This window comes from Hyperolius riggenbachi, chromosome 5, assembly GCF_040937935.1.
Source record: "Hyperolius riggenbachi isolate aHypRig1 chromosome 5, aHypRig1.pri, whole genome shotgun sequence".
NCBI lineage: Eukaryota > Metazoa > Chordata > Amphibia > Anura > Hyperoliidae > Hyperolius > Hyperolius riggenbachi.
In genome coordinates, this window is record NC_090650.1 from 329719932 (window position 1) to 329735373 (window position 15442).

Genomic DNA, 15442 nt, shown 5'->3' on the forward strand with positions numbered 1-15442 from the left:
GTTGTCAGTCTATCAGGACATGGAAAAGAAAACTCTCCCCCCATGGGGCCCCCTGAGGCTTCTGGGCCCCCCTGCAGCTGCATCCCTTGCAGGGTCTATTGTTTGCTATGAGCGCTTTGAGCTTATTTTAAGTGCTAGTGTTTTTTAAAAGCACTTAAAAGGCGCTTGTGTAATGAATTTGAACGTGAGTGTTCTTACATAGGCGTTGTGTTTTTTTTCCCAATTGCAAACGTTGGTCTTGCACCATTTTCTGAGCATTTGCGCTTCAATGGAAGGTATTGGTAAATCGCATAGCACTTTAAAAGCACTTGAAAAAGCAATTTTGTACGCATTTTTCATTAAAAATTACATTATCCCCCCCCCCCTCCGGCGGTAATCCCGACCTGAGCACTGGCTCCGCTTTGTGAGCTGAGGTGTTCAGGTCGGGCTGGCAAAAACTGCTGCGCGCGCTCCCCCCCACCGGGATCCCGATGTCCCCGCTATTCATCCGGGGACCAATCAGTGCGGCGGTGGCGGTGTGACGTCGGCAAGGGGCGGGGCTAATTTTAAAGCGGTCCTGAACTTTTTTTAGGCAGAGGAAAAAGAATGAGCAATGTGTGTATTTTACATGTATACTTTATCTGTATATATATATATATATATATATATATATATATATATATATATATATATATGTATATACATATATATGTATATACTGTACATGTATGTACATATATATGTATATACATATAGTTGTATATATGTGTGTATGTATACGTATACGTATATATATATATATATATATATATATATATATATATATATATATATATATATATACATACATACAGTACAGGTAGTCCTACGACTTACGAATGCCCAACTTACGAACAGCCCACCGATTCTCTGTTTTCATGGAAACAAGCCCAAAAAATGTTTTCAAATTGGACTGAAAATCGATTTGAGAAAATCGATTTAAAACAAAAATCTAAGAAAAAATGGCTTTTAAACTTGTACAAACAGGTACAAAGGGTAGAGGTGACACAGAAGCACAGGGGGGAACAGAGGAGGTACAGGGGACAGAGATGGTACAATGTTCTGTACAGATTCAGGTTAAACGAATACTGTAGGGGGGTCAGGGGAAAATGAGTTGAACTTACCTGGGGCTTCTAATGGTCCCCCACAGACGTCCTGTGCCCACGCAGCCACTTACCGATGCTCTGGCCCAGCCTCCGTTCACTTCTGGAATTTCAGACTTTAAAGTCTGAAAACCAGTGTGCCTGCATTGCCGTGTCCTCGCTCCCGCTGATGTCACCAGGAGTGTACTGCGCAGGCCCAGTATGGTCTGTGCCTGCGTAATATGCTCCCGGTGACAACAGCCTGAAATTCCAGAAGTGAACCGGATGCGGGGCCAGAGAATTGGCGTCAAGTCCTGGGGCTGCAGTTTGCAGGAGATCGCGCACAGGCTGCGCACGCATCTCCTGCTCGGGAGGCGGAGCTCCGCCTTACCTCCAGTCTTCGAGCGTCGATCGCCGCTCGGGAGACTGTTAGACTGTTAGACAGCGTAACCGCCGTCTACTTACATGTACAGCGCTGCGATCTGCAGCAGCAATGTACGGGGGGCAGCCGTGTGACACGGCTGTCCCCCTGGAGCACTTGAGAGCGATTGGCTCTCATAGACAGAAGCCTATGACAGCCGATTGCCAGGATTAGCCGGCTGTGGGGAGGGTGGGGTTTGAAAAAAAAAATTGTGAAAAATATTTAAAAAAGAAACAATTATTTATTAAAAAAAAACATCTAGGGGGCGATCAGACCCCACCAACACAGAGCTCTGTTGGTGGGGGGAAAAGGGGGAGGGAATCACTAGTGTGCTGTGTTGTGCGGCCCTGCAGCTTGGCCTTAAAGCTGCAGTGGCCAATTATGAAAAAAATAGCCCGGTCTTTAGGGGGGTTTACCACTGTGGTCCTCAAGTGGTTAATTAATTCAACAAACTTGTGTACTAATCTTTTATTTATATGCAGAATGTCTACCAGGCTTTTATTCTGGCATATTTGGTTAGTTATGACTTAAGAATTGGAGGCCTAAAATTCATGAAAAAAAAAAGTACTGTTTTGACTCATAATTCCAGACAGAAATGCACCACAAGGGAGGTTAAAGATATTCAGTTCCAGTTCAAAAAGTTTACTTCCTGATTGTCTGCAAACAGAAAAGCTCAAATCGCAAAACAGTCGCTTCCTCCAGCCCCATGAGGTGCATAGGGTACCTCGCCTTCCTCTCCGGCCGATTCATTCTCTTGCAATCCCCCCCGTAATCTGGCCAGTTGCAGCCTGTCGTGTACTTCTGCGCATGCGTGGCCCCTCTGTGCACGCACCCCCACTGCGCTCACATCCATGGGAACATTCTGTGCCTGCTCAGTAGTACTGCGCAGGTGCAGAATGCTCCCAGCTGCGGGAACGGGACACACACACAGAGGGGCGTAGCCGGCAGGGCCGGGCCGAGGCAGAGGCTGAAGAGGCTCCAGCCTCAGGGCGCTGTGTAGGCCCCTCCTGAATTAATTGTGTGCCCCCTGCACACAATTCATTCAGTTGTCATTCCCAATTGTGTTTGAAGCACAAAGAAATAAGAAAAGGACATACATAGCAGTGACTGCAAGCCAGATAACTACATATTAAGGTGTTGGGGATGTTGGGGGCCCTGGGGCGACTCTTAGTCTAATAGCAATCAGTGTGTGATGGCTGGGGTGGGAGGGATGGAAGGGCGCACTTTTCTGTCTCAGCCTTGGGTGCTGAAGGACCTTGTCCCTGCTCTGGTAGCCGGCAAGATTACTGATGGCAGTTATAAGATAATGGAGCAGCCAGAGAGGATGGCGAGGAACCCCGTGCACCTCATGGAATTTGAGGAAGCTGCAGGTAAGTATAAATACACCATTAAACTCCATTTCAGGTTTCCTTCAAAAGCATGAAATAGATAAAACAACAGTTAGCAGAGCTCACATGCCACCTACAATACTCTGCCATGTCCTCTCTGTTTCTCATACCCCCCATACACACACACACACACACACACACACACACACGCCCCATATTCTCCTCCTCAAGGCAAGATAACCTTGTTACCACACCCACACACACCATATTACCTACATTATAATAGTTTTTTTACTAGGTAATACCATTATAGTTTTTCAAGCAACTATGATGTAAACCAATTTTCTAGACCCAAAGAGGGAGCTGATTACCGACCACTGATCGGAGCCGTGCGTTCCTTTTGTAGCAAGTATGGCTGTGCTGCAGCTATACAGTAATACGGCACAAGCAGCTTGGCCTTATTGCGCAGATGTGGCTATGCTGGGTAATCTTTGGAGGGTCCACACTCGGCAATAGGGGACCAGAGGACAGCGAGGAAAGCCTTACTTGGGTAAGTATGTGATTTTGTACCCAAGCTTCGGCTGAGGTACACTTTGAGAATGTAAATCGGGGAGAGGAATATATATATATATATATATATATATATATTTAGAAACGTTCCTCTTTAATAGAGTATTTTAACAGATGATTCTATGATTGGTGCTTTAGTGGAAAACAAAAGAGTAGTCTTCAAAATTTCTGACCAATCTTAATCCTAAATTTTTATCAAATGTATTAAGGCAAAACAGGAATTTTAAGCAATAAAAAAGTTTAAGTGGTTGAAATTTTTAAGCATTGAATATTCAATAAACATACTGGGTTTTGTAAAAGCTTTCCCAAGTAGAGAAATAATTTTTTTCAACATATCAAAAAGAGTACAATTACTGAGTGAAAATATATGATTAGATAAGTGAGAATCCAATTTCGATTGTATGTTTTTGCATTTACATTTTTAGACACCGCAGTGAACCTGGTTGCAGGACCGACAGCTACAAGTCGAAATTATACATTGCAATTTTACGTAACGGACAGTACTGGTCGCAGCTGCCCAAATCCAGTCACAGTTCCTGTGCAAGCCTGTGAATGCACCGATGCCGGATCTTGTAACGATGCAGTAAAATATTCCAGCAAAAGTGTTGCTCTTGGCCCTGCTGCCATCGGGCTCATGGTTTTAGGATTTTTGCTGCTGTTGTGTAAGTAATTTAGTTCTCCTTTTCACTTTATTTGGGTACAAACTGCAACAACTCTATATCTAGTGAGAGAACACTAGGGTCTCCCATAAATAGGCATGTGATTCAAATAACACAGGAACCACTCAGAGATGAAAAATACCTGCTTTGTGGAGGTGGACTTTATTACTTTGCATACTTGTACAATCAGTATACTGTACATCCATTATTCCATTACTCCACATCAGCCTTGAACAAATGTTTAAAGTATACCTTAGCACAAAATTACATTAAAAATGAGGGCCGAGAGCGCTCTGCACAGGCACACTGCGTACTTGTTGACATCACATGATTGATTGCTTCTGTTGGCAGATGTCTTTTTTATACAGGTCCTGTAACAAGCTAGGATTAGGAGCACTCCCTTACAGAGGAACATAAAGATAGAGACACAGAGAGCCCACTATAGTGTAGTATGTACTGGTAGAATGGATATGTAAAGGTAAGTATGCAAGTATACTCACAAACACGGGTTACCGTCCAGGTAACCACTATATCAGCAGGTGGGGAGATTAGACCTGTCCCCACTCAGGATTAAGAAGTCACTTTCTGTAGAAAGGAAATAAGGGGCAACACCCCTCCACCAAGGGTGGACACAGAAACCGTATATGCAGACAGAGGCACCAAAAGAATAAAATGTACTAAAAATGTTAAAATGAGAGGAGGCAGAGGTAGACTTACCTCCTCCAAGCAGACAAAAAAAGACAGTTGTATATATTCAAAACAAGAAGGATTTATTTGTATACTCCAGAAAGTGCAAGTGCAACGCGTTTCGCAGGCATCTCCTGCTTCATCATGAAATAAAAAATGAAGCTTATACTGTGGGACAGAAAGGCCAGCTCAGTAAGACATGTATGGTACAAAGAAGTAAAATAATATGATTTAGGCGATAAAACCATTTTTACAGCATCATGGATTAATTAATTACAAAAAAAAGGAAAAAAGAAAACTTAGATTCACCATAATCCATTGCATTTTCCACTATTTGTTATCCTAAGCCACCCCCCCTTTATTTTCCTTCCCACCCCTAACCCACCACCACCACTAATTTCCAATCTAAGTTTTCTTTTTTCCTTTTTTTTTTTTTAATTAATTAATTAATTCATGATGCTGTAACAAATGGTTTTATCTCCTAAATCATATTATTTTACTTCTTTTCACTACCATACATGTCTTACTGTACAGTATATGCACCATTTTTATTGCCTGATGAAGCACGCGTTGCACTTGCACTTTCTGGAGTATACAAATAAATCTTTGTTGTTTTGAGTATACACAACAGTCTTTTTGTGTCTGCTTGGAGGAGTTAAGTCCACCTCTGCCTCCTCTCATTTTAAAATTTTTTGTACATTTTATTCTTCTGGTGCCTCTGTCTGCATTTATAGTCTCTTACAGAGGAAGCATCTAATATCAATGCGTTACCTGCATACAGTGAAGACACCTGGGAGCCTGAAATCTTACAATACAATAATACAATACAATACAATAACATTTCTATAGCGCTTTTCTCCCATAGGACTCAAAGCGCTTAGGCTCTCTCAGATTCAGTAATTAGTAGGATGAAGTATTCACACAACAAAAGTTATATTTCTGCAAATGCCAAACTGAACAGGTGGGTTTTCAGTCTGGATTTAAACACATCCAGGGATGGAGCTGTCCTGATCTGTTGAGGTAAGGAGTTCCAAAACGTAGGGGCAGCATGACAGAAGGCTCTGGGACCAAAAGTTTCCAAGTGGACTCTGGGTATGACTAGATTATTAGAACCTGTTGATCTGAGAATGCGGGGATTGCTACGCAGCTGCAACATATCTTTCATGTATCCAGGGCCTAAATTATTCAGGGATTTAAATGTCAGTAGGCCGATCTTGAATAGGACCCTCCATTCTATAGGTAGCCAGTGAAGGGAGTGCAGGACTGGCGTTATGTGGCAGTGACGGGGTTGGTTGGTTAGCAGTCTGGCAGCAGTATTCTGTATCAGCTGTAGTCGGTACAAGACCTTTTTTGGAAGGCCAGTGTAGAGAGCATTGCAGTAGTCCAGTCGAGATGTGATGAAGGCGTGGACTAAGGTTGGCAGATCTTCTGGGGGTATGAGGTGCTTGATTTTTGCAATGTTCTTCAGGTGAAAATAGGATGATTTCACCACAGCAGAGATTTGAGTTCTAAAGTTTAAATCCCAATCAATTAGAACTCCCAGGCTACGCACATGATCAGAGCTGCGCAGATCCGTGCCTCCTATTCCCAGTGGTGAAGACTGCAAGTTAAGTTGTTTTGTTATCATGCTCTGCCCTCCTATCAGAAGGACTTCAGTTTTGTCTGCATTTAGTTTCAGCCAGTTGTCATTCATCCATTGCTGTAGTTCACGTAAGCAGGCGTTTATAGTTATTTGATAAATCTTGATCTTTTGATAAGGGATCAAGTACTTATTCCACTCATTACATTACACATCAGTCTCTGACTTTGGGGCACTGGGTTTTTGAGGGTTCTTTTGTTGTTATTCTGTCCCTCACAGATACAATAAAACTACAGTTACAATTATAGACAGGCAATTTCTTAGTCAGAGGGCAAATAAGCAAGATCGGGGGAGGGAATCAAATACATCTTTCACTCACTGTATGTCATATAAAATGTTTGTACCTACTTCACCAAAAATGTCTTATTGTCTATTCTTGTAACAGTGGCCCTCCTTTTGCTACCACTTTGCGTCTGTGGAGGTGGACCTGTGACCAAATTTGTTCCAGTCGCTGTTGGTAATGATGGTGCATGTGCGCAATGGGAAACAGAAGGTGGAAAACCTGAAGATGTGGTCAGTTATAGTTATTATTATTATTGTGTAACATGATTATTTTATTATGATTACTTCACTTGAACACCAGGGGCATATAAGTGTGTGTGTGTGTGTGTGTGTGTGTGTGTGTGTGTGTGTGTGTGTGTGTGTGTGTGTGTGTGTGTGTGTGTGTGTGTGTGTGTGTGTGTGTGTGTGTATTACCGCGTTTATGAGTGCTATCATGCATGTTCGTGCATACCCATTATTATTGGAAGCCAATCAAAGTGCCTGCTGAATGAATAATCACTGCTTCAACCAGCAGCAGGGGAGAAAAAGTAAAATTAGATTAACATGCATTAAAAATATATTTCTTGTAGCCATTAACCCCTTCTGCCCCCACCTGCACCCATGGTTACAAAAACAAAACACAAAAAAGTCCAAATTAAAAACAAAATACATAAATAGTTGTCTTTAACCACTTTACCCCCGCCCGTACGGATTTCTCCGTCCCTTTTTCCATCCTTTAACCCCCAGGGACGGAGAAATCCGTACTTTCCACGTACCCGACGCTGTCCGCGCTCCCGCTCGTAAACACGCCGCCCGCCGCTAGTAAACACGCCGCCGCCCGCTCGCCCGGAGATCAATGAACGGGAAAATCCATTCCCGTTCGTTGATCTAAGCCCCACAATGATCCGCTGCTCTCCTATGGGCAGCGCGATCATTGTGAGAAAAAACTCACGTGTCCAGCCTCCTTATACTTCCTCCAAGCTTCCGGAAGGACGCTTGGAGGTCGCAATAAAACAAAAAGTTACTGTGGCCATCTTGTGGCCAAATAGTAAACTACACCCTACACATTTTTCACATACAAATAAATGATTTTTACACAAAAAATTAACTCATTACCTCCCACACTCCCCATTTTTTTTTTTTGTAATTAAAAAAAAATTCAAAAATTTACAATTAAAAAAAATACATAAATAGTTACCTTAGGGACTGAACTTTTTAAATATTTATGTCAAGAGGGTATAACACTGTTACTTTATAAACTATGGGCTTGTAATTAGGGATGGACGCAAAACTGAAAAAAATGCACCTTTATTTCCAAATAAAATATTGGCGCCAAACATTGTGATAGGGACATAATTTAAATGGTTTTATAACCGGGACAAAAGGGCAAATAAATTTCATGGGTTTTAATTACAGTAGCATGCATTATTTAAAAACTATAATGGCCGAAAACTGAAAAATAATTATTATTTTCCCCACATTTTTCCTATTTTCCCATTAAAACACATTTAGAAAAAAATAATTTTTGGCATAATGTCCCACCTAAAGAAAGCCTAATTGGTGGCGGAAAAAACAAGATATAGTTCATTTCATTGCGATAAGTAATGATAAAGTTATAGACGAATGAATGGAAGGAGCGCTGAAAGGTGAAAATTGCTCTGGTGCTCAGGGGGTAAAACCCCTCAGTGGTGAAGTGGTTAATATGTTTGTCATGAGAGTTTATCACTATTAGTTTTTCAAATATGGTCTTGATAGAGTATAATGATAAAACAAAAAAAAATGGAAAAAATGCACATTCATTTCCAAATACAATACTGTCACCATACATTGTACTAGGGACAAAAATGAAATGTTATAAAAACTAGGACAAATGGGTAAATAAAATGTGTAGGTTTTAAACAGTAGCATTTTTATTTTCAAACTATGACTGAAAACTGAGAAATAATGACTTTTTTCATTTTTTTCTTTTTATTCCCTTTAAATTGCATACAAAATAAAATAATTGTTAGCAAAAAGTACTACCCAAGAAAGCCTACTTTTTTCTTCAAAATACAATATATAGATGATTTAGGTGTTGCTGAATGAATAGGAGAAGGGTGAAATGTGAACATTTCTCCGATTTTTAAGGGGAAATCACCTGTGGTGGGGAAGTGGTTAATCAAATAATTCATATTATTATTACTTTTATGAACCAGTATGGTAAAGAATTTCCAAAAAATGAATCAATAACCAGAGATGAGCACACGGATTTCGCAGGATTCTGACTTTCACATTGGAATTTCACAATGCAAAGGATTTCAAAAGGCGAAAATTCATGAAGTTCCAACATTAGTAAAAAAAAATGCCTATTGAGCATGCTCAACGGACATGAATAAGAAAATGTTATTTGAAAATGATCAAATTCTTTGCAAAAATGAGAAAGTTCTATGTAAAAAAGTGAACATTCAAGGTAAAATTGTAACCTATTGTGAAAATACAGTATTTTTGCAAATTCACACTAATAATATGTAATGTTATGGTTAGTGTGAGAATATACTGTATTTGCAAAAAACAGCAATTTCGCTATGCAAACTCGCTATCTACAAATTTTGGAATTCATTTGAAATTTCGTGGGAAATGTTTGAATTTCCTCGGATCCAGAATTCGGTAATTCTGAACATCCTTATCATTAGCTAATAGAAATTTTGTTTTTCAATCAAACTAGAAGATGCTTGAACATGCAGATTCATTCATCACATATGGTTACCTTCTGCAGAAAGCCGATTAATGTGTATTAAAGGGTAACTCCAAAGAAAAGTTCTGAATGGTCCAAAGCTACCCAAAGCCAGGAGACCACAGTCTCCATGGCAAATACCACTGATTGCTCCCTAATTTAAAATACTATCTCACCTCCATGCCCTTCCATTCCATACTTAATCTAACTCCCCCTATATTATCACTGTAATGAAAAGACATTACAAAACAAAGGATAGTTGCCATGGTCTAATTTTCATGAAATGCATTACTAGTTACAATAAACATCAATGTCACAAATGTTTCTTTCTTACACACAGGATGTGAAAAGTATGCTTATAAATTCAGCTGGCCCAGGTTCAGGTAGGTCTTATGATTTAAAATGATGTAGCATGCATTTTCCATGCATTTCTTCTACAGATCCACTCGACTAGGGGCTTGTGGCTGTTATTTCCCCCCTAATGGATTCTTCAGGGAACGTATGAGGAGAGAGAGAGGAAACAAAGTCCAGCTCATAGGAATAACATGGGTGTTCCCAGGACAGAATTATCGTTTCTTCCTTCAGATTATAGCTCTGCTCAATGATGAACCAAGCTAATTCTGCAATGCCCACTGTTTCTTATAGGATGGCCAGGGCCGGCCCGCTCATGAGGCGGGGTGAAACATTTGCCTCAGGCGGCAAATCTGGGGGGGCGGCACCCGCCTCTGCATGGATGCTGGGGCCGCCCGCCGAGCTGGAGGGGTAGCGGGCAGAAAGGGGGTATTGGGCCTAGCGGCGGGGAGGGGGGTCGGACCCCCCCCTCCCTCGCCTGGGTCCCCCGATCTGCGCTCCTCCTCCAGCGTAAAGTACCAGGCAGCCAGCGTGCATATGACGAAGAGGCAACGGGCGGGAGAATCACTCACCTCTTCCGCGTTCCATCGCGTGCTCCACTGACGTCACTTCCGGCAACGCCGCCCACTGTATTGTAAGTGGACGGCCTTGCAGGAAGTGACGTCAGTGGAGCGCACGATGGAACGCGGAAGAGGTGAGTGATTCCCCCGCCCGCTGCCTCTTAATGATATGCACGCTGGCTGCCTGGTACTTGACGCTGGAGGAGGAGCGCAGATCGGGGGACCCAGGCGAGGGAGGGGGGAGTCCGACCCCCCTCCCCGCCGCTAGGCCCAATACCCCCTTTCTGCTAGCTACCCCTCCAGCTCGGCACTCCCCACCCCACGGGGGGGGGGGGCGATTTTTTCGAATCTTGCCTCAGGCGGCAAAAAGTCTAGGGCCGGCCCTGAGGATGGCCCAGAGTCTATTACAGGAAAAACCACTATAGTAGCTTTCAAGAGGCAGGATTCATTATCTTTCTACTGAGTAACCAAGCAGCTCAGGGTGACCCAAACTACTAGCAATGTATAGGGAGATAAAAGGAACCAAAAAGCCCTCCTACTAAAAAAAGCAAAGCTTGGTGTATTTGCCTTCTTAAAACAGAAGGAAATCTTCAATAATTCAGCTATAAGTGAACATTTGTGGTTACCCACAATGCACTACTACTGAATATGCAAATTATCCCTTTTCGCCCTTGGTAAGCCAAGCAAGCATCCAGAACCGTGGGATAATTTGCATATTCAGTAGTAGTGCATTGTGGGTAACCACAAATGTTCACTTATAGCTGAATTAGTGCAGATTTTCTTCTGTTTTAAGAAGACAAATACACCAAGAGTATCTTTCTACTTAAAGGAAACATCAGGCATTTCAATAAAAACCAGATCTGCTCACCTGGGGCTTCCTCCAGCCGCTGGCAGCCTATGTGTCCCTCGCCGCAGCTCTGCTCCAAGATGGTATTTCGGGGATCTCTCCGTAGCAGCCACCAACCTGGCGAGATTGGCGGGTTCTGCGCCTGCGCGTGGCTGTAGCACGAGCCTACTCGCACAGGCGTAAAAAACGCCGAACTCGCCAGGTTGGTGGTTGCTACGAAGAGAACCCCAGGACACCGGCTGAGAGTGGAGCTGCGGCGAGGGACACATAGGCTGCCAGGGGCTGGAGGAAGCCCCAGGTAAGTAGATCTGTTTTTTTTATTGAAATGCTTGATGTTTCCTTTAAAATATTTTTAAATGGTTCTTTAAAAAACAAAATTAAAAAAGAGGAAAAGATTTAGACAAATAGTGCACGATGTTTAATAACAACATTTATACAAATGAAATTAGAATACTAAAAGCAGGATTAAACTCTGACATAATATTCAATAAAAACATGTTTTTTTCTACCTTTTATTACTAATACAGTTATCATATTTGCTTTTGTGCACAAGTATTATTGTCCATTTACAAATTACAAGTTTCCACAGTACAGTTTATCTGCTCTAAAAGCTGCCATTGCATTGTTTTGCACAGCTGCTATATTTATATATTTTAATGTACTGTATACAGAGAGCTTTCTCTGCTGTTTTTACTTTTTGCTATATGCACAAGCTGATATACTGCACAGCAATGTTTACAAATAGTAGCTGTATAGCTGCTAACCTAACATAAACAATTTAATGTTAACACTTGAGTTCAGATCTAACTTCTCTAACTTCAGCAGTAAGCTTCCCACTGAAGAAGAAAGTGTTTTGTTTAACTAAGAAAAAATTTGCGCTGCCTCACAGTCCACTAATAGCAATGGATGACCCACAGGGCAGTTCTTGGCCTCGTAGCCACCACCGGCGTAGTTGAGCGCAAATTTTTTCCTGGTTGTATAATTTATATGTTGGTGTGACATTTGAATTTGCAGCATACCCACTGTTCTGGGAGGAGGGTATAATAGGGGTGGAGCTCGCTAAGATATCTATTATAATGTTTTGTTTAACTGTTTGAATTCTGTTCTGCTACTATTTTTTTCTGGTAGTAAATTTAAGGCTGCAACTAATCTTTTAGAGCAAAGAAGAAATGCAAAGTTTCATATCACTTTAAGTGTTCGTTTTGCCTTAATTCCAGAGTAGTAACGGAGAGCCCCTTGGGTTTTGATTTACTACTTTTAGGTGAAACCATACTTTCCGCTAACATTCTTATTAGATTTATATTACAACAAGATGAGAAGTTATCAATTGCAAATCAACATACTAACCAATATAAAATGCTGAATTTGGTTGATTAGGAACTTAAAGTGAACCTCCAGACTAAAAATTGACTCAGCAGCACTGGAAAGGCCTGGTGTTTCTTTAACTGTTTCACAGCATCAGAACTTTTTTTCTCTTATACAAGCCTCATTTTTAGCTGCACAGAAAAAAACTGCCCGGGCATTTTTCCCCTAATGCTGTGCAAAGCATGATGGGATTTCTGATGTTGTTGTTCTCGTTCTGCTGTTTTGGTGCAATTTTTTTTTTTTTTTTACATTTTGAATTTGACATTTGAAGCCAGGCATGTGCAGCTGGGAGGGGTAATCAGGACACAGGACAGTTGGAACTGTGTCTCCTGCTCCCTGTCACCTCCTTTCAACCAAAAAGATGTCTGCCCCATGACAAAGATGGCAGCCCCCATGAATCACAAACATTTGCCTGTTCTTTTAAAACGGGGTGGGTAAGAGATTATATTACCCATCTATTCTAATTAACATAATTTATGTAACTTAATGACAGTATGTTTGTTTAGGCTGAAGTTCCTCTTTAAGGTTCCACACAAATGTCAAAAGTGTTTTTGTTGTTTTGGGGAGGGTGGGGGTGGGCTTCTCTAGATGAAATGAGGATGCTTCTTGGTTTCAGAATGATCACTAGGGTAAGAAAGTGATTTTATAGTCTACTAATCTCAGCCTACCTTATGAATTGTAACATGGCATCTTAGTGTTAATTCTGCTCTTATGAAGCTTGTGGCCCATCCAAAGTACATTTGTCAGTAGGTGCTAAGTTTTCTGGCTTTATTATAACATGCTCAAACATCTCACGCTATTGAACTCAGATTTTGAATTAAGGTTAGGTTTGTGACCCACAGCCAAACAAGTTTCTGATTAGATCCTTTGAAGGGTATCACTTAACTGAGCTCATGCTGTGTGTCACTTTCCATCGGCTTGCACATTTGGTCACTTTTTGTACATCTCCAGAGAACTTACCTCCTTTAAAGCAAGTTAAAGGGAAACTCTGTCTTCCTATTGTCTGCATACGCATGTGTCCAGAAGTTATGTTCAAGTAGTTTTCTAACTTGCAGCAGCCTGACAATGTATGCCATTTCCATGTATGTGATGTACATATGTGATGTGTCCTCCATCATAATGTAGTATATGTAGTTCAACTGCCTTTTTCCTGGAGCTCATCTTTAAATTTGAAAAAAGAGTACTTCTGAGAAGTTAAATGTTGATAGCCAGTGTGGGCTGGTTTTACTACTTACAGTACATGAGGACAACACGCTGAATATATTTCTTGTTGGTTTTTCAGATCTCCACACAAATTACATGGCTACGCTAGGAGAAGAAGTTGCAGGAAGTGGGCAAGATAGAGGCATTGGTGTTGGTATGGGCGGAATGGGCACATCTACAACTGGATATGAAACAAACACCCTTGTAGGTGGGACAGGATACACCATGGATAAAGATTACAATGGTTCACTATACGGACCAATGCATATGATGAAAGACAGTGGCGCAGTGAACATGGCTTATGTGGAAAACTACTTTGCTGATGTAAGTACTAGATTTCAATATATTCTACTTTAAAGGGGTACTGTCGTGACATATGCTAGGATAGTAGTAAACTTTTCAGGATATCCACATTTACAGTTATTTTCCTGGTTTCAGCATCCAGCACCACTTCCTATAGCTATATATTGTTGTACTGTATATTGGTATGTAGCCACTGGCGTAGAAATAGGGAGAGCAGCCATAGCCTTGCTATGGGGCCCATGGCCACTAGGGGGCCCCATCCTGGCAACATAATCATGTAAGCGAGTCTCCAGTGCACAGCACATGGCCAGGAAGTTTACAGTTCTTCCTTCCCTGACTCACTTCCTCCCCCTCCTTCCCTTGTGTACTGAAGTATGCAGAGTCTAGGGGGATAGAGGCAGAAGAGACCGCAGCTGTGGCAGAGAAAGTAATGGAGCTGCACTCTCACAGCATTACAGATGTCAGATTGTCGGATGTATACACTGCCTGCTGTGACACCCGACTACCTGCATTATTGATTGATTATTCTGATCAGTGTATATGCTGATCAGAATGAATAATCAATAGTACAGACAGTCCAGTGTTCCAGAGGTCAGTGATATACAGATAATAAAGCTGAAATCAGATGTCTGTAACTACCCAGCAGAGAGAAGCAGCTCAGTGCAATTTAGATAAGAGATAAGAGTATTACTTGCCAGCTGTAGTTTTCTGGTCTCCCCTCTCCTCCACAACCCCCTCCCATCATGTGCTGTGGTCTCTCTTTTCCCTCAGACTCCTCAGTAGTGCAGGGATGTTGGTACTGTACTTTCTATGTCCCTGCCAAACTGGTGTGAAGTCCTGCTACGATATGTCCTATTGTTTCCTTCTCCATTTCCCTGCAGTGTGTCTCTCCTGCTGGAACACTGCCTCCTTTTTCCTTCTTTCCTATCCCCCTCCATGTCTCATTTCAAACATTGATTTAATGTGTATAATATAGCACTCATTGCTCCCCCACTGCTTTATAGTATACACAATGATGTCACCCACTATCTTCAGAGGAGCTCACAATCTAATCTTACCATAGGCGTAGTCTAATGTCCTATCATATTATTATTATGTATTTATATAGCACTGACATCTCCTGCAGCACATTACGGAGTACATAGTCATGTCAGTGACTGTCCTCAGAAGCGCTCACAATCTAATCCTACCATAGTCATAGTCTAATGTCCTACCATATTATTATTATTATGTATTTATATAGCACTGACATCTTCTGCAGCACTTCACGGAGTACATAGTCATGTCAGTGACTGTCTTTAGAAGCGCTCACAATCTAATCCTACCATAGTCATAGACTAATGTCCTACCATATTATTATGTATTTATATAGCACTGACATCTTCTGCAGCACATTACAGAGTACATAGTCATGTCACTGACTGTCCTCAGAGGA

The 15442-nt window shown here is 41.6% G+C and overlaps 1 protein-coding gene across 1 annotated transcript in view; it reads left to right on the forward strand.

The window, feature by feature from the left end:
* The window catches only part of DSG1 (desmoglein 1), a 121940-nt gene that overhangs the window by 100206 nt on the left and 6292 nt on the right, over positions 1-15442 (forward strand). The window contains exons 13-16 of the mRNA XM_068237307.1: positions 3845-4081; positions 6790-6917; positions 9719-9761; positions 13784-14028. Coding sequence (XP_068093408.1) covers positions 3845-4081; positions 6790-6917; positions 9719-9761; positions 13784-14028 — 653 coding nt within the window. The remainder of the gene's footprint in view (positions 1-3844; positions 4082-6789; positions 6918-9718; positions 9762-13783; positions 14029-15442) is intronic.